This window comes from Mobula birostris, chromosome 2 (genome assembly GCF_030028105.1).
Source record: "Mobula birostris isolate sMobBir1 chromosome 2, sMobBir1.hap1, whole genome shotgun sequence".
NCBI classification, from domain to species: Eukaryota; Metazoa; Chordata; class Chondrichthyes; order Myliobatiformes; family Myliobatidae; genus Mobula; species Mobula birostris.
In genome coordinates, this window is record NC_092371.1 from 135592832 (window position 1) to 135617073 (window position 24242).

The following is a 24242-nucleotide window of genomic DNA, read 5'->3' on the forward strand; positions in this document are numbered from 1 at the left end:
CAACAAAATCTTTATTTTGAAACTCCAACTCCTTTTGCACTGAATGCCAAGATGGTATTCGTTGTCTTAAATTCTTGTTAGGTCGATCTGCTAGCTTTTAGTGTCTTGTGCACTAGAACACAGGTTCCTCTGTACCTCACTCATTTGGAGTCTCTCGATTCAGATTTATCTACTTTTTGATTTTTTTTGTATAAAATGTGTAGCATCGTACTTTCCCACCTTGAACTTTTTGCACATTTTTTGCTCATTCAGTCAATGTTCACTGTGACCACTTAATTAGGTGCAGGAGTGTACCTAATATAGTGGCCACAGGACTGAAACCTAGTGGGCTCCACTGCCACTGTAGCTCATCATCTTCAAGTTTCAACATGTGCATTCAGAGATAGATTTTTGCACACCAGTGTTGTGGCATGTAATTAAGTTGCTGTTGCCTCCCTGTCTGTTTGAACCAGTTTGGTCACTCTCCTCTGAACTGTTCAACTAACGAGGTTTTTGCCCACAGAACTGCTGCTCAGTTGATTTTTTTTTTTGTTTTACACACAATTTTCTGTAAACCTGAGACTCTTGTGTATGAAAATCACAGGAGATTAGCATTTTCTGAGATGCTCAAGCCATCACGTCTGGTACCAACAATCATTCTACAGTCAAAGCCACTTAGAATCAGAATCAGGTTAAATATCACCAGCGTACGTGGTGGAATTTGTTAACTTTGTGGCAGTAGTCCAATGCAATGTATCATATCATCCCCATTCTGAAGTTTGGTCTGAACAACAATTGAACCTTTAGACCACGGTCTGCATTCTTTTATGCATTGAATTGCTGCCACATGATCGGCTGATTAGATTGCATTAATGAGTAGGTGTACGGGTGTACCTAATAAAGTAACCAGTAAGTGTGTATCCCATTGCAGAATCATAGTATCCCTATCACATCATGCTCCTCTACCTATTTTATATCAACAAACATGGAAAGCTTAAATATTGTTGGGCTTTAACCTTAAAAAAAGGTCTTCCATGTGGCACCTTGTCAAATGACTTAGAAATCTAAATGCACTACATCTACAGGTTCTCCTTTATTCATTCTTCCTGTCATATCCTCAAAGAATTCAAGCAAAATTGTGAAATGTGATTTACCTTTCGTACAAATTTGACTCTGATTATATTCAGCTTTCTCAAGTGGTTAGCTATTTCCATTTTGGTTATTGATTCACATTTTCCTAGTAATGGCTTTTAAATTGACTGGCCTGTACCTCTTGGCCTTCTGACTCTTTGAATAAGTGAGTCACGTTGGCTGTTTTTCATTTTTGTTTTTCATTCCCAGTGTTTTGTGAGGTTTGAACATTTTCAGCTAATGGGATCACTATTTCTGTAGCCACTAATGAATTTCTAGCATGCAATCTATTTGGTCCTGGTAACTTGTCTGCCTTTAGCCCTGAGTTTCTCCAATAGTTTAGTCATAGTCATACTTTATTGATCCTGGGAGAAATTGGTTTTCATTACAGTTGCACCATAAATAATAAATAGTAATAGAACTATAAATAGTTAAATAGTAATATGTAAATTATGCCAGTAAATTATGAAATAAGTCCAGGACCAGCCTATTGGCTCAGGGTGTCTGACCCTCCAAGGGAGGAGTTGTAAAGTTTGACGGCCACAGGCAGGAATGACTTCCTATGACGCTCTGTGTTGTATCTCGGAGGAATGAGTCTCTGGCTGAATGTATTCCTGTGCCCACCCAGTACATTATGTAGTGGATGGGAGACATTGACCAAGATGGCATGCAACTTAGACAGCATCCTCTTTTCAGACACCACTGTGAAAGAGTCCAGTTCCATCCCCACAACATCACTGGCCTTAGGAATGAGTTTGTTTATGCCTTATAATTGGGATTTTGTAACTTCTACCATGTTAATTGAAAATGGTCCATTTGATATCTTCAGGATATTAGCAATGCCTTTCATTGTGAAGAATACTAGGAAAGAATCCTCCAAAATATTTGCCATTTCTTTGTTTGCTGTTAATTCACCAGTCTTGTTCTCTGGAAGCCCTTTTTCTACTTGTCCATCCATAGCTTTTAATTTTTTTGTGTACCGTATGGAAGATTTTTTTCCCCTTTTTGAGGGATTAAGAATTGAGAAGAGAAGCACCAAGTGATGAATGAGAGAAATTCAGAGTAAGAAAAATGCAAGGCATAAAATGGACAATAGAGGACTGAATTACCTTGGAAAGCTCAGCAAAGGACGGGGGGGGGGGGGGGGAGTGAGGAATAATGAGCCAGAGAAAATATAAACTTTGAAGTAAGGTTTAAAAGGGCAACAAAGCTCTTTCAACATAGAAATAGCAACGGTGAAGTGGTATGTTGGTGGTGATGTAGTTCAAGCTCATAGTCATAGTCATACTTTATTGATCCCGAGGGAAATGTGTTATAAGTAACATCAGTTTTGAGTGGCCTGCTTCAGTGGTTGGCAGAAGCTATGGTGAGGAATGGAAACAACAGATGTGTTAGGAACTGATGATATCTTTGGTCTTCCCAGTATTTTGTGGAAAGATATTTCTTCCTCACCTAGTACTGAAAAATTGAAAAGGTCAATAAAACTTGTCCTGTTTAATTTTAGAGCTGAGTGATGTTTGTGTACATATGATATCCTCATTTTTTTTCACGCAAGTTGTTGAAATAAAATACTGATAGAGAAATTGAAAAGGATTGTTTTCCTTTCCTTAATCTTTTTAATTTAAAAAAGTACATTTATACAAACAAGAGGATTATCTCAGATACCTATATGGATAACAATACATATAAAAGGTAAAATAAATATTATCAAGATCATACTTAGTATTAATCTAATAGCATATAATAAAAAGTAAGATACTCAATTTTCCTCTTATCATTTCATAAATAGAAAAAAGATAAAGAAACTTTTACAATTTTTATATATATTTTTAAAAACCCACTATTCTCTATAAACAAAAACAAAAAATAAATAAAGAAGAAAAAGGAAAAAGAAGGGACTGGGCAGCCCATATTGAGAGTAAAAGCAAGAAAAAAGAGAAACTTTTTGATCAAATCCAAAGTTTTGAGAAAGTAACTGGAAGAGCAATAAATCAAACCATATGAAAATATTGAATAAAAGGTCGCCAGGTTTCTTCAAATTTAAAGGATGTGTCAAATGTCCAACTTCTTCTTTTCTCTAAACTTAGGACATAATGGCAGAAAGCCAATAAAAAGCAGTAGGTGGATTAGAGTCTGGAAAGGGTTAGATGTCAGATATCTGGAACTTGGGGAGAATAAAGTTCAGAAGTACCTATATGTTACTGTATAATGCCTTAAGATTCATTTTCTTGCAGACAGTTTCAGGGGAAAAAAGAAACACAATCAGATCTTACATAAGATTGACAAATGTGCAAAAGAAAACAAACTGCAAATAAAAATAATACAGAGAACATCAGTGGTAAAGACCGACTCTTTACATCATAGAACTGTTGTAGTTGAGTACGGTGAATGATGTTATCCACCTTGGTTTAGGAGACTGATGGATGGATGGGTTCAGCCACTTCAGGTGATGATCTTGCTATGATCATTACATGAGAAGAGAATCAGCCCAAGGTGGTACCATTAACTTAGCTGGATAGTGAAGCATTGGTTGATATAGTCAACTAGGTTGAAGTGAGGAGGGAGAAAAAAGGGAATATAATGCTAATCCCTCTCTCAGCGAAACCGAAGAGCTAATTATTGACGACAGGAGGAGGAATCTGGAGATCCATGAGTCAGTTCTCATCAGTGGATCAGAAGTGGAGAGGGTCAGCAACTTTAAATTCCTCAGTGTTATAATTTCTGAGGATCTGTCACTGGGTCCAGCATGTAACAAAGATGACATGGCAGTTCCTCTACTTTCTTAGCATATTGTCAAGATTTGGCATGTCATCTAAAACTTGGACAAGCTTCTGTAGATGCTGGTTGCATCATGGCCTGGTATGGAAATAATAATGTCCTTTAATGAAAAATCTGACAAACAGTAGTGGATGCAGCTCAGTCCATCGCCGTTAAACCCCTCCCCACCATTGAGCATATCTACAAGAAATTCTGGCGCAGGAAAGCAGCAGCCACTATCAAGGAGCCCCACCATCCAGCCCTTGCTCTCTTGCTGCTGCCATGAGAAAAGAGGTACTGAAGCTTCAGGTACCACACCACCAAGTTCAGGAACTGTTCTTACCCCTCAACCATCAGGCTTTGAACCAGAAGGGATAACTTCATGCGCCTTCATTTAGCCCAACACTGAACTTTTCCCACAACCCATGGACTTTCAAGGGCTCCAAACTCATGTTCTGGTACTTTTTATTTATTTATTATCATTATTTTCCCCTGCTTATTTGTACAGTTTGTTGTCTTTGCACATTGATTGTTTGTCCATCTTAGTGTGCGGTCTTCCATTGATTTATATCATGTTTAGAAACATAGAAGATAGGTGCAGGATTAGGCCATTCGGCCCTTCCAGCCTGCACCGCCATTTGGTACGATCATGGCTGATCATCCAACTCAGAACCCTGTACCTGCCTTCTCTCCATACCCCCGATCCTTTTAGCCACAAGAGCCATATCTAACTCCCTCTTAAATATAGCCAATGAACTGGCCTCAACTGTTTCCTGTGGCAGAGAATTCCACAGATTCACCACTCTCTGTGTAAAGTTTTTCCTCATCTCTGTCCTAAAAGGCTTCCCCTTTATCCTCAAACTGTGACCCCTCGTTCTGGACTTCCCCAACATTGGGAACAATCTTCCTGCATCTAGCCTGTCCAATCCCTTTAGAATTTTATATGTTTCAATCAGATCCCCCCTCAATCTTCTAAATTCCAGAGAGTACAAGCCTAGTCGATCCAGTCTTTCATCATATGAAAGTCCTGCCGTCCCAGGAATCAACCTGGTGAACCTTCTTTGTACTCCCTCTATGGCAAGAATGTCTTTCCTCAGATTAGGGGACCAAAACTGCTCACAATACTCCAGGTGTGGTCTCACCAAGGCCTTGTACAATTGCAGTAGTACCTCCCTGCTCCTGTACTCGAATCCTCTTGCTATGAATGCCAGCATACCATTTGCCTTTTTCACCGCCTGCTGTACCTGCATGCCCACTTTCAATGACTGGTGTATAATGACACCCAGGTCTCGTTGCACCTCCCCTTTTCCTAATCGGCCACCATTCAGATAATCTGTTTTCCTGTCCTTGCCACCAAAGTGGATAGCCTCACATTTATCCACATTAAATTGCATCTGCCATGAATTTGCCCACTCACCTAACCTATCCAAGTCACCCTGCATCCTCTTAGCATCCTCCTCACAGCTAACACTGCCGCCCAGCTTTGTGTCATCCGCAAACTTGGAGATGCTGCATTTAATTCCCTCGTCTAAGTCACTAATATATATTGTAAACAACTGGGGTCCCAGCACTGAGCCTGCGGTACCCCACTAGTCACCGCCTGCCATTCTGAAAAGGTCCCGATTATTCCCACTCTTTGCTTTCTGTCTGCCAACCAATTCTCTATCCACATCAATACCATACCCCCAATACCGTGTGCTTTAAGTTTGCACACTAATCCCCTGTGTGGGACCTTGTCAAAAGCCTTTTGAAAATCCAAATATACCACATCCACTGGTTCTCCCCTATCCACTCTACTAGTTACATCCTCAAAAAATTCTATGAGATTCGTCAGACATGATTTTCCTTTCACAAATCCATGCTGACTTTGTCCGATGATTTCACCGCTTTCCAAATGTGCTGTTCTCACATCTTTGATAACTGACTAGCATTTTCCCTACCACCAATGTCAGGCTTACCGGTCTATAATTCCCTGGTTTCTCTCTCCTTCCTTTTTTAAAAAGTGGAATTACATTAGCCACCCTCCAGTCCTCAGGAACTAATCCAGAATCTAAAGAGTTTTGAAAAATTATCACTAATGCATCCACTATTTCTTGGGCTACTTCCTTAAGCACTCTGGGATGCAGACCATCTGGCCCTGGGGATTTATCTGCCCTTAATCCCTTCAATTTACCTAACACCACTTCCCTGCTAACATGTATTTCCCTCAGTTCCTCCATCTCACTAGACCCTCTGTCCCCTACTATTTCCGGAAGGTTATTTATGTCCTCCTTAGTGAAGACAGAACCAAAGTAGTTATTCAATTGGTCTGCGATGTCCTTGTTCCCCATGATCAATTCACCTGTTTCTGACTGTAAGGGACCTACATTTGTCTTAACCAATCTTTTTCTTTTCACATATCTATAAAAGCTTTTACAGTCAGTTTTTATGTTCCCTGCCAGCTTTCCCTCATAATCTTTTTTCCCTTTCCTAATTAAGCCCTTTGACCTCCTCTGTTGGACTCTGAATTTCTCCCAGTCCTCAGGTGTGCTGCTTTTTCTGGCCAATTTGTATGTTTCTTCTTTGGAATTGATACTATCCCTAATTTCCCTTGTCAGCCACGGGTGCACTACCTTCCCTGGTTTATTCTTTTGCCAAACTGGGCGGTCCGAGTGGAATGCCGTTGGTTTGCAGACTGTCCGAGTGGGATATGAGGTGTTTTACTTTGTTGTTAGGCCTCACTGGCAGTGGTGAAGGCTGAGGGTAGAGAGGTGGAAATTGAAAGAGGAATTGAAGTGACGTACAACCCCTTTTTTTTAATGTAATCAGTGTTATACTGGTAGGTGGAAATGAAAAGAATAAGAGGATTAAAAAGCTTGAAGGGCTGCTATTCTGATTTGGAGCCCGGTGATCAATTGTGTTCTGTTGGAATCACTGTTAGAACATGTTTGTGGGAAACAGTAATGATTTGGACAAATGTTTGTGGGCTGATCACTGAATGTGCAGACAAAACCGAAGTCAGTGGAACTGTGGATAGTGAGCAATGTTGTGAAAGGATTCAGCAGGATAAACACTCAGTGGTTACTTTATTAGGTGCACGAGTGGAACCCAGTGTTGTCTTCTGGTAGCCCATCCTTTTCAAGGTTCAACATGTGCTCAGAGATGCTGTTCTACATAGCACTGTTATAATGCATTGTTATTTGAGTTACTGTTGCATTCCTGTCAGCTTGAACCAGTCTGGCCATTCTCCTCTGACCTCTCTCATTTACACGTTTACACCCACTGAACTGCAACTCACTGGATTTTTTTTTGTTTCTGACAGCATTCTCTGTGAATTCTAGATACTGTTGTGCATGAAAATCCCACAAGATCAGCAGTGACTGAGATGATCAAATCATCATGCCAGGCACCAACAGTCATGCCATATTCAGAATCACTTAGATCAGATTTAATCCCCTTTCTGATGTTTGGTCTGAACAACTGAACCTCTTGACCACATGTGCATGTTTTTACATGCTGAGTTGCTGACACACGATTGGCTGATTAGATACTTGCATTAACTGATCTGCACTCAAGTGGCCACTGAGTGTAGATCGGTTGGAAATATGGGCAGAGAAATTACAGCTGGTATTTCATCTCATGTCTGATGATCATACTTTTGAAGATCATACTCAAAAATGAAAGTATATAGTAAATGACAAAGGCTGTTTTGGAGCACTAATATACAGGGGGAACTTAGCATCCAAGTCTGAAGTTTCCTGAAAGTTGTAACAGAAGTGGATAGGGTGATAAAGGAGCCAGATGGCATGCTTGCCTTCATGGTCAGGGCATGGAGTATAATCATTGGAAAGTGATATTGCATCTATCTAAAACTTTGGTGAGGTATAAATAAGTTAGAGAAGTGGCTTCTGGAGCTTTTTCTAAAAATAATATAGAATAAAAAGTATTTGGGTACAGATGCTAGAATCTGCACTGAGTGAAGTGGGAAGCTATCCAAAATAGAGAGATAATAGGAGAAGGGTGAGTGTTGAGATGAAGGTGATTGGTGAACTGAAGAAGGGTGAAGGATGATGGGCAGCTGGAGGTAGGAGGAAGAAGATGTGGAGTTAGGAGATGGTCAGATGAATGATAGATGGAAATAAAGGGGTAAAAAGGCACATGAAAGCAGGTGAGGGTGTATATAGCTAGGAGGGTGTTAAGCAAGGACACAAAGCTATATTTAAGGATAATGGAAACTATTTGGGGGAAGATGAAGGGCTGGACAAATTGTGTTCTGGTGGGTGAAGTATGTGGGTAGTGGGTGAATAGAAGCTGGAGTAGGTTTATGGGAAAAAGAACAAAAATGGGAGGACTGAAGGTGGATTAGAAGGATAGAATGGAGGAGAACACAGGAGGTAAGTGTTGCTTGAAAGTGGAGAACTTGGATTATTTTCCAGGTCTGAGAGGTGACCCAATAGAAGCATATAAAATTATGAAAGTCGTAGATAGGGCAGATAGTACTTTTCCCCACTGTGAAACTGCTGGAGGGTATGAGTTCTGCGTAGGTTTAAGATGAGAGAGGAATCTTAAAGGAGATTCAAGAGGCAAGTTTTTTTTCCCCACAAGTGGAAGGTTCCTGGAGCATGCTGCCTGTAGAAGTAGTAGAAACAGGCACAATTTCAAGGTTTAAGAGGCATTTCGATAGGCACATGAGTAGACAGTTTAATGGAGTGTTATAAATCATGCATAAGCAGATGGGGTGAGATTAATTTTGGATCTTAATCATTCCCTGCAGCACTGTCTTCTCAAGGGTATCCAAGTGGTAGGGGGTACTGGAGATGTGAGAAAGCATCATCAATGGTAGTTGAGGGTCCCTTGCTGAAGAATAGACAAGGAGGTACAAGCTTTTTGGAATATGTGTAGCAGCCCCTTGATGATTGTTTATAATTGTCATTATTGAAGGGATGAACATACATTTGTTAGACAACATATAGTAGAAGAGAGCAGTATTTTAATGCCTGTGAGTTTCTCAGTAAATGTTAATTTAGCAGAAGTGTTCATCTCTCCTCATTTTCTCTTTTTATTTAACTCATTTAACTTTCTCTTCAACAGCATTCTTTTGGGTAGATTGAAAGTTAATCCCACTAATCTAGTCTTGTTTTAAATTCTGGAGTGAAAGTTTATCTGGTTTTACTTGTGTTTCTTACAAAGTAGTCACTGATGCATTTGATAAGTAGTGCTGTGTTCTTGATGAGTTAGTTCTAACGCTGATTCCCTTCAGGTTTTGGAAGAAAAAGCAAAACTTCAGAAGGAGAAAGAATCTCGGCAGAAGCGCCTGGATTATCTTGGAAATGAGTTGCAGAAGCTCAGTAAACAACAAGGTAGAAATTGGCAGTGGTCTTGTTGTGTTATACATAGTATGTTGTGTTCAGCAGTTTTTCTTGTTTTGTTACAGAAACATTTATTAATTTGTGGTATTCTGTCTGTGACCAGCTGTTGTAAAACAATCCACTTAGTCCACTCCACACAATAATTGTGGTTAGCTCCTTGCTATGCCTTTTCTGCTTATTTAACAACCACATTCCTTCTTCACTATAGGATTATTTTGTAGTTCCAAAAAAACCTTACATTTCTGTAAACTTCGGAGTGCAATAGTAGCTGCATTTGCAGGGTGTATATTGAATGTCTTTTGGAGTCTGTGTTCCCTACTTTGGAGGGGAAACTAATCATTTGTTGCTCACTGGTGTGACATATTATATTGACTAGGTAAGGGCCACATCAAACATCAACTTTGCTTCAAAACCACTTTATCACTGGAAACATGGTGAAAAGAGAGTTGAGAAAAATATCAGTAGGAACTTAAAGCAGAAGTAGGCCTTATGTCCTTTGGCCTGCTGTGCTATTCAGGAAATTCAAAGCTGATCATTTACCTCAAAGACAAATTGGAATGGTGTTGACAAGAGAAAATTTGGTATAAGGGAACTGTATTGCCTATCAAGTGGCAGATTGGACCTCGTCAAATACTTGGGTCAGTGCCTCATCCAGGGCAATCATTCCTACTTTAATGTTCACAAATTTGTGTTTCAGCCCCTCCCTCTGGGTGGAGCTTGAACTACAAACTTGATCTACTGAACATCAATTTGTCTCTGAGCTTGTGCAAAAATTAACATTTTCTTTGACTCACACTCTCCTTGGTCAATGGAAGTTAGAAAAAATCGGAAACTCTGCAGTGAGCCTACTGCTATAAACCTGGGGAGGGGGAGAACTGGAGAGTTGCGTGTTAAATGAGGCGATAAATTTTGAAACTAAATCTTCACCTCTCCCTTCCGCCTTTAACGTGCAAAGGGGAATTGCTAAGAAAGAAACGTCGTGAGAAGGATGGACATAAGGATCCTCTTCTGGTTGAAAATGGCAAGCTTCAAGAAGATATTGTTCGCCAGATGTCAATAGTTCGTCAACAGGTTGAGGACACAGAGAAAAAGCTTTCCGAGCTAGAGAAGGTGGCTCAAATTTTGGGGGTGGTCATTCAAGAGAAAACTTCAAAACTTCATGATTTAAATAAGGATGATGCCTTGGAAAAAGTGCTGCTAAAAGGAGAAACATTACCATCATCAGAGGTAGTGACTTTTGACATTTCCTTTTGAAAAATCTTGTCAAACTACTGAATAGTTGGATCAATATAAAGGACGTCATAATAGGATATTTTGAAAGTAATTTGTTTGTAATTGAAAGATGCATTAGTGGCAATTTCTTAATTTTTCTTCCATTTGGTTTCATCACCTGCCGCAGTGATTCCTTGTTTCGGTGAACATGTGGGAATCTATTGCCAAACTTTTAACAGTAATCATCAGTGAGGAACTAGCTTGAACCCCTCTCTATTTAGAGCATCCTGGTTTCCTCCCCTCATTGTTACCTCTGATATTGTCATCTGGAATTAAACATACCGCCCTTTATTCTTTCTTTTGTTTAATTATGTAGGCCCTAACTGCAAATATATCCATTTTGTTGGAAGTCACATTATTATCCTATCATGACAGCCTTTTACATGGTAAATTTGGATTTCTTTGAACTGTAAGTTGTGCTGTTGTATATGACCTTCTCTGTGGGTCTTAATACAGGAGATTTCAACAAGAAAAGGATCTCAGAAGGAATTGGATGATACTACAGAGAAGCTCTGTGAAAGTTTCTCTGAAGCTGGGGATGTGTACGAATACTATGATGCAGGAAACCACTGGTGCAAAAACTGCAACACCATATGTGGGACACTCTTCGACTTTTTCACTCACATGCATAACAAACGGCACAGGCAGGTGCGTATACTTAGACACGGTTTTCTGATACCACCTTCATTTAATTTGAAAAGTCACACTTCATATGCAGCACTGGCATTTGTATCATGGAAAGAACCATCATTTGTTTGGAAATGAATTTTAATCAATTCAATAAAAGCAAAAAAAATACGCTGTTTGAAATAGGAGTTTTGAGTTTATTGTGCGAGTTCAAACCGGACAGCTCTGGCAGGGCTGAGCATTTGCTCTCAAAAAAAAAAAAAAACAAATCTTCAAAATTTTGCAATTAGAAGTAAATAACAAGCAATACATACAACACTGTTTTAGTTTAACATTCGCAAGTGTGCACAAATAAATAACCTCACAAACATTGAAAATTTACATGTGTGAGGCCGCAAAAAAGATACTGAACAATCCGTAGGGAAATAGAATGCTGTGATGATTAGATGCCAACAAAATCTAAATAATTCAGAATTTATCATGATCATGGTCATTTCCTGAATGTACTTGAAAGTCGTGCTTGGAATAATGAACGAGAGAAGGTAAGAACCACTGAAAGCCTTGTGCTCTGAATGTGTCAGTGTATTTCATGGTAGGTGAATGTGAAATCAGGAATAAGAGTGAAAAGTTGAAGAAATGATGGGAGCCTCAATCTCTTAAACAATGAAAGTTGTCCCTGATCAAATGGAATTTCATACTTGGTGTATCTTGAAATTGTTACTTGTGTTTTATGGAATTGGTTAAAAAAAATTGAACTTCACTTACCCAGTTTAGTGAGATTTGTATTGATAGCTATTTTTTTTCATGTTAAATGTAGGGTGAGAGAGGTGAGATGCCATATTCAGACTCCAGGGATGAGGATACGTTTACTGACTTTTCTTTCAGAAAATTAAGTCTTGGAGCTGCTTATAGTTCCTCAAATGATCGTTGAGTTCTATCGCATTTTATTTATTATCTCAAGGGGTGTAACTTTGAAACTTATCATGCAGTAGAATGAGCTTTTTTCATGTGCACTTGATGTTTTCATTGATTGCCAACTCCAGTCCCAGAGCGGCTTGTAATCCATAACCAAACTCCTCTCAGCCAACTATGTGATAAATACCCAACCTTTTCAATAGCAGATTCTCCTCTTGAAGTTAATGACATCCAAACTATTTTCTTTTGTTTAAATCAGTATTGGGAGAGAAAGCTGGTATTTTGTCGTCGTCATTGTAACATGCGCCGCACCTTCTTCACAGCGATTCATGTGCACTGATAAACAACGGGAAGAAAATGGCATTTTTCTCGGCAATTGTAATGTACTGTTATAGACTGCTTTCTATATATATTGTAATGTGCTCTATGTAAGTTGATGTACAAATCCACCATGTATCTACCTCTATCACTATGCAACTAGACGCTGGATCCCTACGATAGACCATGGTCTGCAAAGATGGTGATTGAAGATAAAAATGACTCCATTAAGCGAACTGACAAAATAGCTGTGCCAGCAAAAGGTGTGTTTTACTTGTGTTTCATTACATTTTGTGATTTGTTCCAAATGCTTTAAAAGATTTACATTAAAAGAGAGGATAGTTGAAGAATTGAATTTGTTTTATAGTTGCTATGCAGAAACATAAACTCTTTTGCATGCCTTTCATATAGGAACTTGTGACATGAGACAGCAGCAAATGTTATTCTGAAATAATTCTTCAACCATTGTCCATTTTTTCCTTCTCAGTTCTCGAAATTCCTATTGTAGAATTTCTTTTCACAACCTGTGAATGGCACAGTGTCAGTTTTTAAAACTTATTAATTCAGGATCTAGATGTTAGTAAATTTATTCTATTTATCAGGAGTCTCAAATTACCCCTTGAATCGAGATGCTTGCTTGACCATCTTGTGGCATTTAAGGATCAACTTGTAATGGACTGGAATCACTTACAGCTGTTTATAGGTCAGATGAGATAAGCACAGCAGATTTCTTCCCTGAGGGACATCAATAAACCAAGTTGCAACTGTCTGGTAGTGTCATGGTATCAAATGAATGTTGCTGGCTTTTTAGTATACTAACTACAGTGCAGATAAAAAGAAATTCTCTGACTCAGCAATATTTTGGTGTATAAAGGGAGGACAGGAGGATGAATAGAGGGCCCTGGTGGAGGACTTTGTCAAATGGTGCAAGCTGAATCATCTGCAGCTCAACATTAGTAAGACAGAGGACTTTTAGTGACAGACTAAGACGACTGCGCTGCTCCAAAGAGCGCTATGACGTCATTCTTGCCCTTGGCCATTAGGCTCTATAATGAGTCAACCTATGGCTGGAGAAGTGATGACCCCCTCCTGGTAGACCGTGGTACTTTTTTTATTCTTTCCACTTCTCTTCTAATATTTATGTTTGTGCAATTGTACTGCTACAGTGACGCTGTAATTTCTTTTGGGACTAATCAAGTATCTATCTATTCCCCTGTCTTTCCTCCCTCCCCCCACCTGAAGCTTTCATGTTTCATTGTTTTACAACATTGAATCACAGCAGATTTATTTTGGCTTTTTTGACACTGATCGACAGAAAAGACTTTCATGTCAAAGTGAAAACAAATTTATTACAATCGTTAAACACAAGCTAATTGATTGCATATTTACTCACCCCTTCCAGTCACTATTTAGTAAATGCACCTTTGGCAGCAATTACAGTCTTGAATCTGTATGAATAGGTCCCTATCAGCTTTGTACATCTGGACACTGCAATTTTTTCCCCATTCTTCTTTACAGAACTGCTCAACCTCTGTCAGATTGCTTGAGGATCATGACTGAACAGCCCTTTTCATATCCAGCCACAAATTCTCAATTGAATTGAGGTCTGGACTCTGGCTTGGATACTCCAGTACATGAACTTTGTTTTTAAGCCATTCCTGTCTAGCTTAGACTTTATGCTTGGAGACATTGTCATGCTCCCAAGTCACAGTTCTCTTGCAGATTGCTTCAGGTATTCCTCCAGGATTTCTCTGTATTTTGCTGCATTCATTTTACCCTCTACCTTCACAAGTCTTCCAGGGCCTGCTGCAGTGAAGCATCCTCACAGCTTCCTTCATGGTAGGGATGGTGTGTTTTTGATGTGTATTGTTTGGCTTACGCCAAACATAGCATTTAGTCTGATAGCTAAAAAAACTTAATTTTGGTTTCATCAGATTGTAGAACCTTCTTCCAGCTGATTCCAGAGTCTCCCACAAAGCACCCGGACAACAGTTGTATGCAAAGTCTTTTCCATCTCTGCCACTGAAGCTTGTAATTCCTCCAGAGTTGTCATAGATTGCTAGGTGTTGTTCCCCCCCCCCCCCCAAACTAGTCCCCTTCTTATACAGTCAGTCAGTTTTTGAGGACAGTCAACTCTGGGCAGATTTACAGGTGTGCCATATTCTTACCATTTCCTAATGATTGACTTAACCATACTCCAAGAGATATTCAGTGACTTGGAAATGTTCTTGTATCCATCTCCTGACTTGTGCTTTTCAATAACCTTTTCATGGAGTTGCTTGGAGTGTTGTTTTGTCTTCATGGTGTAGTTTTTGCCAGGTCCAACTCACCAGTAGTTGGACCTTCCAGATGCAGGTATGTTAACTACAGTCAATTGAAGCACCTTGACTGCACACAGGTAATCTCCATTTAATTATGTGACTCTAAAACCAAGTGGCTGCATCAGTGATTTGGCATGTTGTATTAAAGGAGTTGAATACTTATTTAATCAATTATTTGATGTTTTATATTTGAAGTTAATTTAGATGACTTTGTAGAGATCTGATTTCACTTTGATATGAAAGAGTCTTTTTCTGTTGATCAGTGTCCCCAAAAAAAGCCAAATTAAATCCACTGTGATTCAATGTTGTAAAACAATAAAACATGAAAATTTCCAAGGAGGAGGGGGTGATTACTTTTTATAGGCACTGCATATTTATTAAATAAACTAAACTTAAATTTCCTGTTTCTAATGTCGTGCTTTGAATTTGTGTGTCATGAGTCTGACTCTCCTAGGTTGTTACAGGGTAGTTTGATTTAAGATGAGAACTGATCAGATGAGTTGCTGAACGTTTGGTATAGTTGCAAGAAAAAAAATATGTGAACCCTTTACAATTACTTGGTTTTCTTCATTAATTACCCAAAAAATATGATCTGATCTTCATCTGTCACAATAGACAACCACAATCTACCTAAACTAATAACAAGCAATTGTATTTTTCACGTCTTACTCAACACATTGTTGAATCATTCACAGTGCAGGCTGTTAAAAACATGTGAACCCTTGTATTTAATAACTGGTAGAACCTCCTTTAGCAGTCAAAATCCTCACTAAACATTTCCTGATCAGACTTGGACAACGGCAGAGGGGAATTTTGGATCATTCCTCCATACAAAACTGTTTCAGTTCATCAATATTTCTGGAATACTTTGCATGAACAGCCTTGAGGTCATGCCACAGCATCTCATTTGGGTTAAGGTCTGGTCTCAGACTTGGCCATTCCAAAAAATAAGTTTTCTTTTTAAATGATTCTGATGATTTACTCATGTGTTTTGATTCATTGTCTTGTTGCATAATCCAACTTCTATTATGCTTCAGGTGACAGACTGCTACCCTGACATTCTCCTGTATAATGCCTTGATACAATTTTGAATTAATTGTTCCCTCAACAATTGCAAGCTCTCCAGGCCCTGAGGCAGCAAAGCAGCCCAAAACCATAATGCTCCTTCCGCCATACTTCACAGTTGGGATGAGGTTTTGGTGTTGTGCCCTTTTTCCTCCATACATAGCAGTGTGCATTTCTGCCAAAAAAGTTCAACTTTTGTCTCCTCAGTCCACAGAACATTGTCCCAGAAGTGTAGTGGAACATCTAGGTGGTCTTTTGCAAACTGAGGCATGCAGCAATGTTTTGGAGAATAGTGGTTTCCTCCGTGGTGTCCTTCCATGAACACCATTCTTGTTCAGTGTGTTTCTTATAGTGGACACACCAACAGAGTCTTTAACAAGTTCTAAAGATTTCTGCAGGTCTTTTGCTGTGACCCTTTGGTTCATTTTCACCTCCTTCAGCATTGCACATTGTTTCTTAATGTGATCTTTGCAGGACGCCCACTCGTAGGGAGAGTAGCAACAGTACTGAATTTCCTCCATTTGTAGACAGTTTCCCTTACTGTGGACTGATGAACTCTCAGGTCTTTAGAAATGCTTTTCTAGCCTTTTCCAGCTTGATGCATCTCCACAGTTCTTCTTCCAAGGTCCTCTGAAAGTTGTTTTGATCGAGGCATGGTGCACAAAACCAGATCTTTTTTGAGAAAAGCAGGCTCTGTCAGTAACCTAACTTTGTGTATCTTTTTTATAGGGCAGGAGACCTCTACAACCTACACCTTCAATCTCCCTGATTGGAACACCTGACTCCAAATAGCTGTTGTAGAAGGCATTACCTTAGAGATTCATACACTTTTTGAACCTAGACTGCAATTGTTTAAATGGTATATTCAGTATTAATGAGTACTGTGTTATTAGTTTAGGCTGATTGTGACTTGGATGAAGGTCAGACCACATTTTATGAATAATTAATGCAGAAAACCAGGTAATTGTGAAGGGTTCACAAACAGTTTTGCAACTGTGTGTAAGGGTTGCTATTGTTGGCTATGGCATTCTTTGTGTTAGACTGGGAAAATTCCCCACCACCATTCCCTCGAAGATGAGCACACCAGCGGATAAATATCTGTAATATTCATTTTCGACTTGGTCAATGACCAAGTGGTCAATTAACACTCCTTTTGAACTAGACACCCCTTAGTCACTCATCTAACAAATATTCATTTGCTTTCAGAAAGGTCTAGTGGAAATTAAAACATGAATGCTTTAATCAGGGTATTTACCCAAGTTAAGATGTATATAGGTAGAATGAGGTAAACAGTCCAAATAGATGCATTGACTGCATAGGAATAAAGATTTTAAGGTGCTTATTGAATTGAATCTTTTCTGTATTTTCTCATGTGATTGTCAATACCCTTTCTCAGGTTCAGAGTTTCTGATGCCAGTCACTGGATTTTACTGCCAGCTCTGTGAGAAATTCTACGGAGATCAGATTTGTGCTGAAGATCATGTCAAATCACATGCTCATAATGATAAGTATAAGGTTAGGAAGAAAAATTATAATACATTTCCACAGAATGGAACATAATGTACTAATTATGTGCCTAATTGCATAAAATAAGGCACATGCTCAGTCGGGTAGATGTGCACTGTCAGAAACCTTCATGACCATAGCATACACTTCACATCGTCCCTGACTACATTATAACAATGGCCATACTCTCAAAGTAATTCACTGACTCGTAGTGTGTCAAGAGTACCTGAAGTTACGAAAGTGCTTTACAAATGCAATTTTTTAATCAATTAGGTTTATTTTTCAGAAATTCTTTTTTTGCAGAACTTTTTGTGAAACGTCTTTTGTTTGAATCCTAATTTTAAAAAATAGTGAAGTATTTCATGCAAGGTTTGAACCTGAGCTTAAAATTCATACTTATAACTGTCCCCCAAATATTTATAAGAAGGTGGGGGGACCTACTCAGGTCTCTGGCACTGAGTCTGGCTGTGGCTCAGAAGGGAATGGGTAGTGGGGGAGAGCAGTGCAGTTGTGATGAAGAATTCCATAGTTAGAGGAGCAGACTGGAGATTCTGGTGATGTGGAAGATATACCCAGATGGTATTTTGCCTCCCAGGTACCAAGGTGAGGGAATGTCTTGGATTGGGTCCACAGTATTTCAAAGGGGGAGGGAGTGGTGAATAGCTGGAAGTTGTGGTACGTATTGGTACTTGCAACGTGGTTAAGGAAAGGGATGTGGTCCTAAAGAGAATATAAGCAGTAAGGTTAGAAATCTGAAAAGCCATGCCTTCAGGGTAGTGACCTCTGGATTGCTGCCTGTGCTATGTGCTGGGTAAGATGATTTGGCAGATGAATGTGAGGCTGAGGAATTGGTGCAGGGGAAAGGGGTTCAGATTTCTGGATCATTGGGGTCCCTTCTTGGGAAGGTATGACCTGTGCAAAAATGACTGGACTTGAGTCGTGCCCTGTGTACTTTTTTTTCCTGTTTTTAAATTGTGGAACTGGATTCACTGAACTTTTCTGAAAACCAGGAGCGGTGAGCATGGGGGAGAAGGGCCCGAGTCTGGAAAAGGATTTTTTTGTTAAGCAAGAGAAATAATTGGAGATTTGCAAACATTTTGTTGAGTTTATTAGTGTGGGCTTTGTTGAGATGCAAATAATAATTATTTAGAAACTGTAGATAGTATATATTCTGAGGGTAACAGCATTTCTTTCTATATTTTCTGATAGGAATATTTAAATGAGAATCCTGTCTATGAACAGCGGAGAAACCTAGACCGCCAAGCTGGCTTAGTGGTGATCATGGAGACGGAGCGACGGCGCCAAGGGGGGCTGAAAAGGAAAATAGATGAAGACAAGGAAGTTCAGAAACAGAAGAATTCGGAGGAAGGTGATGAGAGAAAGGCAAAGCAAATGAAATTGGATGTGGATGAGTGTGAGAGTGTCACTGAGCTAGAAGAAGAAAGAAGTGACCGTTCATCTTCGCACAAGATAGAGCCCAGCAGCAAGCCTGGTATAAAGTTATTGTTGAAAAAGGATGAAATTGAAGATAAAAAAGATGAAGAGCAAGGATCATCCTTTGGAAAATTTAGCTGGAAGAAATCTGAGAAAGAGGAAGAGAAAAGTAGTTCATTGGGAGCAAAGGAGGAACATGCTGAAGGCAGCAAAGAGAAAGATGATGGCAAGGGGCAGGGGGCGAAGTCTGCTGCTAAAACTATTGAAATTAAACTGTCGGGAAAGACTCTTATTGCTCATACCAGCCCTTGGGTACCATTTACCTCAGTATCTACCACCACTCAGGCAAAAATCAGGCCTAATCTTCCAGTTGCTAATGTACCACAGAGGAAAGGTAGCATCACAACTGTCAATAAGCCTGCACCTTTGGACACATTTCTCTCTATTCGGTCTTCAGGAGCTTCTAACAAACCGCTACCTGTGGTTAAGTCTGGAATGTTGTTGGCTCCTGAAGTGATCTCCAGAGCCTTTGGTGGTGAAGAAGTAACGTTGAAAGGAAGTGTTCTTGATGTACACAGGGAACCAGATCCTTTAGCTGAAGAACCAGCCCCTGGTGTCTCCGAATGTGAGCAAACTATTTTGGCTATTCCAGTTCGCCCACCACCACCACCACCGCCCATATCTCTCAGTGACTCTGGTAAGAAAATGGAGAAGCCCAAAAGTTGTCTGGCTGCTGCAAATGCTAAAGATTTGTATGGCATTTACTACAGTAGCTCAGGGAAGAGCCCAGCTGATTGCAGACTTGGTAGCAGTGCGCAAAATACCAAATTGGTCTATGGTACTCTGAAGTCAGTGCCAAGTCATGTCAAAATTGGGGATGCAAGCTCTTCCAAAGAGCTGGTGCCTTCAGAAAACACAGCTTTGGGCATTCCTAAAGCTGTAGCCACAGATAAATTAAATATAATGGAAACAGATGAACAAACTGGAAGTAGTTGCATACCTGATGTACAAAGTACGCTGCTTTGTGAAGATGATGTTTTAAGTAACTCTGCAATAGAACTTCAGAATAAAAGTGATGAGGTGACCATTGTTCAGCATGATGTCTCTGCTAAGAAGGTGGTGATGGGCACGGTAGAACAAAGTGACAACTTCATGATCCTTAATTTAGCAGAAGATGTTAAAGAACTGGATAACTCTGCTCTACGGACGATGGTTGAACAGCCACCACGGTGTGATGATGGAACTAAAGAGGTTGAGAATGTGGATTTGCATTCTCCCATTTTAAAGGCCAGTGCTGAACAATCTCAAAGCAGCATCAACATAGTTGAACATGTTGAGGAGATGGGTGCAGAAGGAAATCAGGAATCTGATTTAAGCACTTCAATTACATCAGAAGTAAAAACCATGGAGCTGATTGAGGAACAGTTGCAGGCAACTGAAACGGATCGATGTGGCCTCACTGTGAGAGAAGCAGATGTTGCTACAACTGTGAGAGTAGCCAGTACTTTATCTGATGGCCAAAGCATCTCCAATGTAGCAGAGCAAGTTGGAGATGAAGTGGGTGCCTTGGGTCACACTGTAAAGTGTCCAAACCAGTGTGATGCTAATTTAACTTTTCCTATTCCAACAAAAGAGGACCAGGATCTGAAAGTGGATTTCAAAGTGTCAGATAGCAGAACAGATTCTCGAAGGAAGCCAGTCGATGAAGTTAAGGATGGAGAAATGGATTCTTCTAAGTTAGAATTTTCTGCAGACCAATCAGAGGAACATTTTACTAGGCCAATCCTCTCTCAACCAACAGATGAAGTTGAGGATGTGAAGATGGATGTCCCTGTTTTGGACAGCACTGGAGATCAACTTCAGCAGAGTGAGACAGGCATAAGTTTTTCTAAGCCAGTGGATGAAGGTACAGATGTGAAGGCGGATCCCCTTTCTTTAAACAATGCTAAAAAACAACCACACGGTTGTGATCCTGTCCTGAGCCTTTCTAAGCCAGTAGAAGAAGCTAAGGATGTGAAAGTAGATACCCCAGTTTTGGACATAACCGTAGATCACCTGGAGCAGTGTGATGTTAGCATAAGCGTTTCTGACCGAGTGGATGAGGTTAAGGATGTGGAAGTAGATGTCCCTGTTTTAGACAGCACAGCAGATCAGATGGGACAGTGTGATACTGCCCTGAGTTACTCTGATGCAATGGGTGACATTAAGGGTATGGAAGTGGGTGCTCTTTTGTCAGACAGGACAGCAAATTTTCCGGTGCACTGTGATATTGGAATAAAGTTTTCTGAACCAATGGATGAAGTTGAGGATATAAAAGTGGATGCTTATATACTAGATAACAATGCAGAGCCCCACACTGATGCTGACTTCAGCAGTCTCAATCCAATGGACAAGGCGGGAGATCTGGAAGTTAATGCTCCATTGTTACATAGCACTGTGGAACAGCAACAACATCTTGATGAAGTGGAGCAGGTGAGGGCTGAAGGAATAGATGGTAATAGTAAGAAACTAATTAGAAGTAGTCAAATGTGTAGTTCATTTCAGACAGATCTGTGTCCAGTCCTGGATCAGCAGGAAGCATTGCGAATTAAATCCTGTGGTGATGCTGAGGTGGGCACACATCTTACAGAGGAACAAAATACAAGTGTGAGTAGTTCATTACAGACTGAACAGGTTGGTAAAGGTGAGCAAAGAGTTACTAATCTGGAAGAACAATGTAAAAATAAAAGTAGATCACAACAGCCTAAGAAGAGTGAGGTAAGAGCCTCTGATAGACAACCAGATCAGGATGAGAGCAGTTCTCCTGAACATCTAAAGAGTAGTGATCGAATTAATATTCTAGATCAAACCAAATGTACGGGTGAAAGTGAGGTTAGCACTCTCAACTCTGCAGTACAGACAGCAGACAATAGAGCAGATTCCTCAGGGCAGCTTCCCTTTCATAATATTAATGTGAGCACATCGGAAAGGGCAGGAAAGGAGAGTGGCATGCCAGGTGTCACTCAGTCAGTAGTTGTGGATACTCAAGAGGAATACAAGTTCATCAGCAGCTCACGCACTTCTCGGCGAGCAGCACAGGCTGGAAAGGCTGCACTGTGTGTGCAGGCTCCTGATAAGACAGCTGAAAAACCTGAATCAAATGAGCCTGCAAACATCCAGACACCTGCCAAGCAACTACGTCGCAGGAGTGCAAGAAATCTACGGTCAGCAAAGTAATACTGGAAAATAGTACTGAAAGAAGAGGAAAATTATGTATAGAACAGGATGAATAACCTGTACATTATGGACAGTGAGGCACACCAAATCCTCAATGTTCTAATTTGACTATAGCCTACTCTTGTCTGCCTCTGACTATTTAAGAAATAAGTTGTGGGTGTTTTGATTTGCTTTTGTTTTTTTTTTTAACATGCATGCTATAAAATTACAGCAAATCACATTGTAAAAGTTGTGCAGCATTATAATTTTCTGTAAGGTTCATTATCTTATAACAAGCATCCTGGGCACACATTCCACTTCAAAAAAAAAAAAAAAAAATAGATAATTAAGTACACTATGTTTCTAAATCACAGCTTGACCAGTTTGAGTAGACAGAAGTCATCTTGTTGCAATACTTGAGTTAAAGCTTTTTCAATACTTCAGTATTTTTGTCATTATTTTACTTGCCAGAAGAAATTATCTGTAACTAACGGTAAAACATTGGATGGTTTTTATGTAATTTGTAGTTCATTCTGTTTATTCGCTGGATTGTACATTAAACGGTAATGTCAAGTCTGTGTGTCTGTCTTTTGTTTCTTTGTTTCATGATTCTGCAGTGGTGTTTTCACGGAATAGATAAACTTTGCTAGTACATCTCGTTCTGTGAGTGGGGAAGTGAGTAGCTAAGAGAGGACAAGAGCATGGACCAAATTTGTGATTGTTTAAACTTTTCACTTCATAAATGCTATGCTTTGTAATAATACTGTGATGCAAAAACCTTCCAATATTACAGTGTACAGAGCAATGCAGGACAGATTAACCAAAAACGGAGGAAGGATGCTCAACTTGTTCTCTTGCTTGAACACACTATCAAAGTATCACTTCACTGGCAATTTTGGTCTCATTCTGTTCTGAACTGTAATGTAAAAAAAAATACATTTTGTGAACTTGAATTGTAACTGAAAGTTGCTTGGAAAACACTTGTTTGCATTATTGCTATGTTGAGATGCTATAAATAAAAACTTCATTCAACTGTAGAAAGATGTCTGTGATCAGTTTGCAGCTGCAGGATGTTTTGGAGTGGCAACAAAAATATTGTTTCACTAATATGTATTTCATGTCTTTACACTGGGGATTAAGTTCAGTTTGCAAGCTACCATGTCTGCGTTGAGGACATGGGTGATGAAATTGGGCTTGAATGTGTAGGTATGTAAAGCGAACGTTGAAAACACGGTTGACCAGAAAACTTTCTCTTTTTAAAATCAGCTCGTTTGGGTTGCCAGGCATTGTTTCTACTGACTTCAGGAGATGGGGAAGAGAATCTCCTTCATTCTTTTACATCCATAGAGTGTACCTCATTATCTTGCAATCTTTTTATGCCTATCCTCCCGAACTCAGCATGGTCCAGGTACCAAATGGAATTAACTGATGTAAGTTCTAAATTTTGAATTGTGGTATCTTTTACACTAACACTAATTTGATCTTGGTTATGATGTTTAATAATGAGCAGGTAAATTTTTCTAATCTATTGATATGTTTACATTTAAAATTCAGATCTTTCAAGGCGAATTCTGGCATTCTTGGAGAAGATGCACTGTGCAGGGAATTTGTGGTATGGTGACTTATGTATCTTGCTATGAAATAGAATTTGTGTTTAAAAATACTTCTCTTTAGAGTTGTAAATATTTTTTCTGCAAATATGCAGCTGTATACAGCATGCATTTTGTAGGAACTGATCTGGAGTTTCAAAGTGCTGTCTGTTTAAATCTGAGAAGTATCTCCTTACGATGTGCCATTTCCAAAATTTGCTATGTAGATATCAGCCATTAATACACAGTGACTTTAAAAAGTATTCACCCCGCCCCCCCCCCGGGAAATTTTCTTGTTTTATTGTTTTACTTTGAATGACAGTGGATTTAATTTGGCTTTTTTTTTTACATTGATCAACAGGAAAAGCCTTGTATATCAGAGTGAAAACAAATCTCTACAAAGTGATCTAAATTAATTGCAAGTATAAAACTCAAAATAATTGATTGTGTAAGTATTCATCCTCTTTAATATAACACACCAAATATACGGTTTCCTAGATGGTGCGGCCAATTGGTTTTGGAAGTCACATAATTAAATGGAGAACTATGTGTGCAGTCAGGGTGTTTCAATTGATTGTAGTAAAAACACACCTGTATCTGGAAGATCCAGCTGCTGGTGAGTTAGTATTCCAGCAAAAATTGCACCGTGAATTGAATTGCCTTTATTACTTATATCCTTCATATACATGAGGAGTAAAAATCTTGATGTTACGCCTCCATCTAAATGTGCAATGGGCAATTTATAATGAATAGTATGTACAACAGGATCGTCAGTAGAACATAGA

At 39.4% G+C, this 24242-nt stretch overlaps 1 protein-coding gene across 10 annotated transcripts in view; it reads left to right on the top strand.

Annotated features, from left to right (window-relative positions):
- znf318 (zinc finger protein 318) overlaps nucleotides 1–24242 on the top strand; it is an 88849-nt gene that overhangs the window by 44223 nt on the left and 20384 nt on the right. For 6 of the 10 annotated variants that reach the window (XR_011883822.1, XR_011883820.1, XM_072248787.1 and 3 more), the window contains exons 5-12: nucleotides 9107–9206; nucleotides 10171–10442; nucleotides 10944–11135; nucleotides 12511–12610; nucleotides 17130–17248; nucleotides 18449–18608; nucleotides 23135–23298; nucleotides 23423–23480. Coding sequence is in view for 8 of the 10 variants with exons in the window: in XM_072248787.1 (XP_072104888.1) it covers nucleotides 9107–9206; nucleotides 10171–10442; nucleotides 10944–11135; nucleotides 12511–12610; nucleotides 17130–17248; nucleotides 18449–18608; nucleotides 23135–23298; nucleotides 23423–23480 (1165 nt within the window). In the remaining 2 variants the exon portion in view is untranslated. Of the gene's footprint in view, nucleotides 1–9106; nucleotides 9207–10170; nucleotides 10443–10943; nucleotides 11136–12510; nucleotides 12611–17129; nucleotides 17249–18448; nucleotides 23092–23134; nucleotides 23299–23422; nucleotides 23481–23818; nucleotides 23906–24242 lie in introns of those variants that run through there. The other 4 variants (XM_072248770.1, XM_072248763.1, XM_072248754.1 and 1 more) reach the window with 3 other exon arrangements.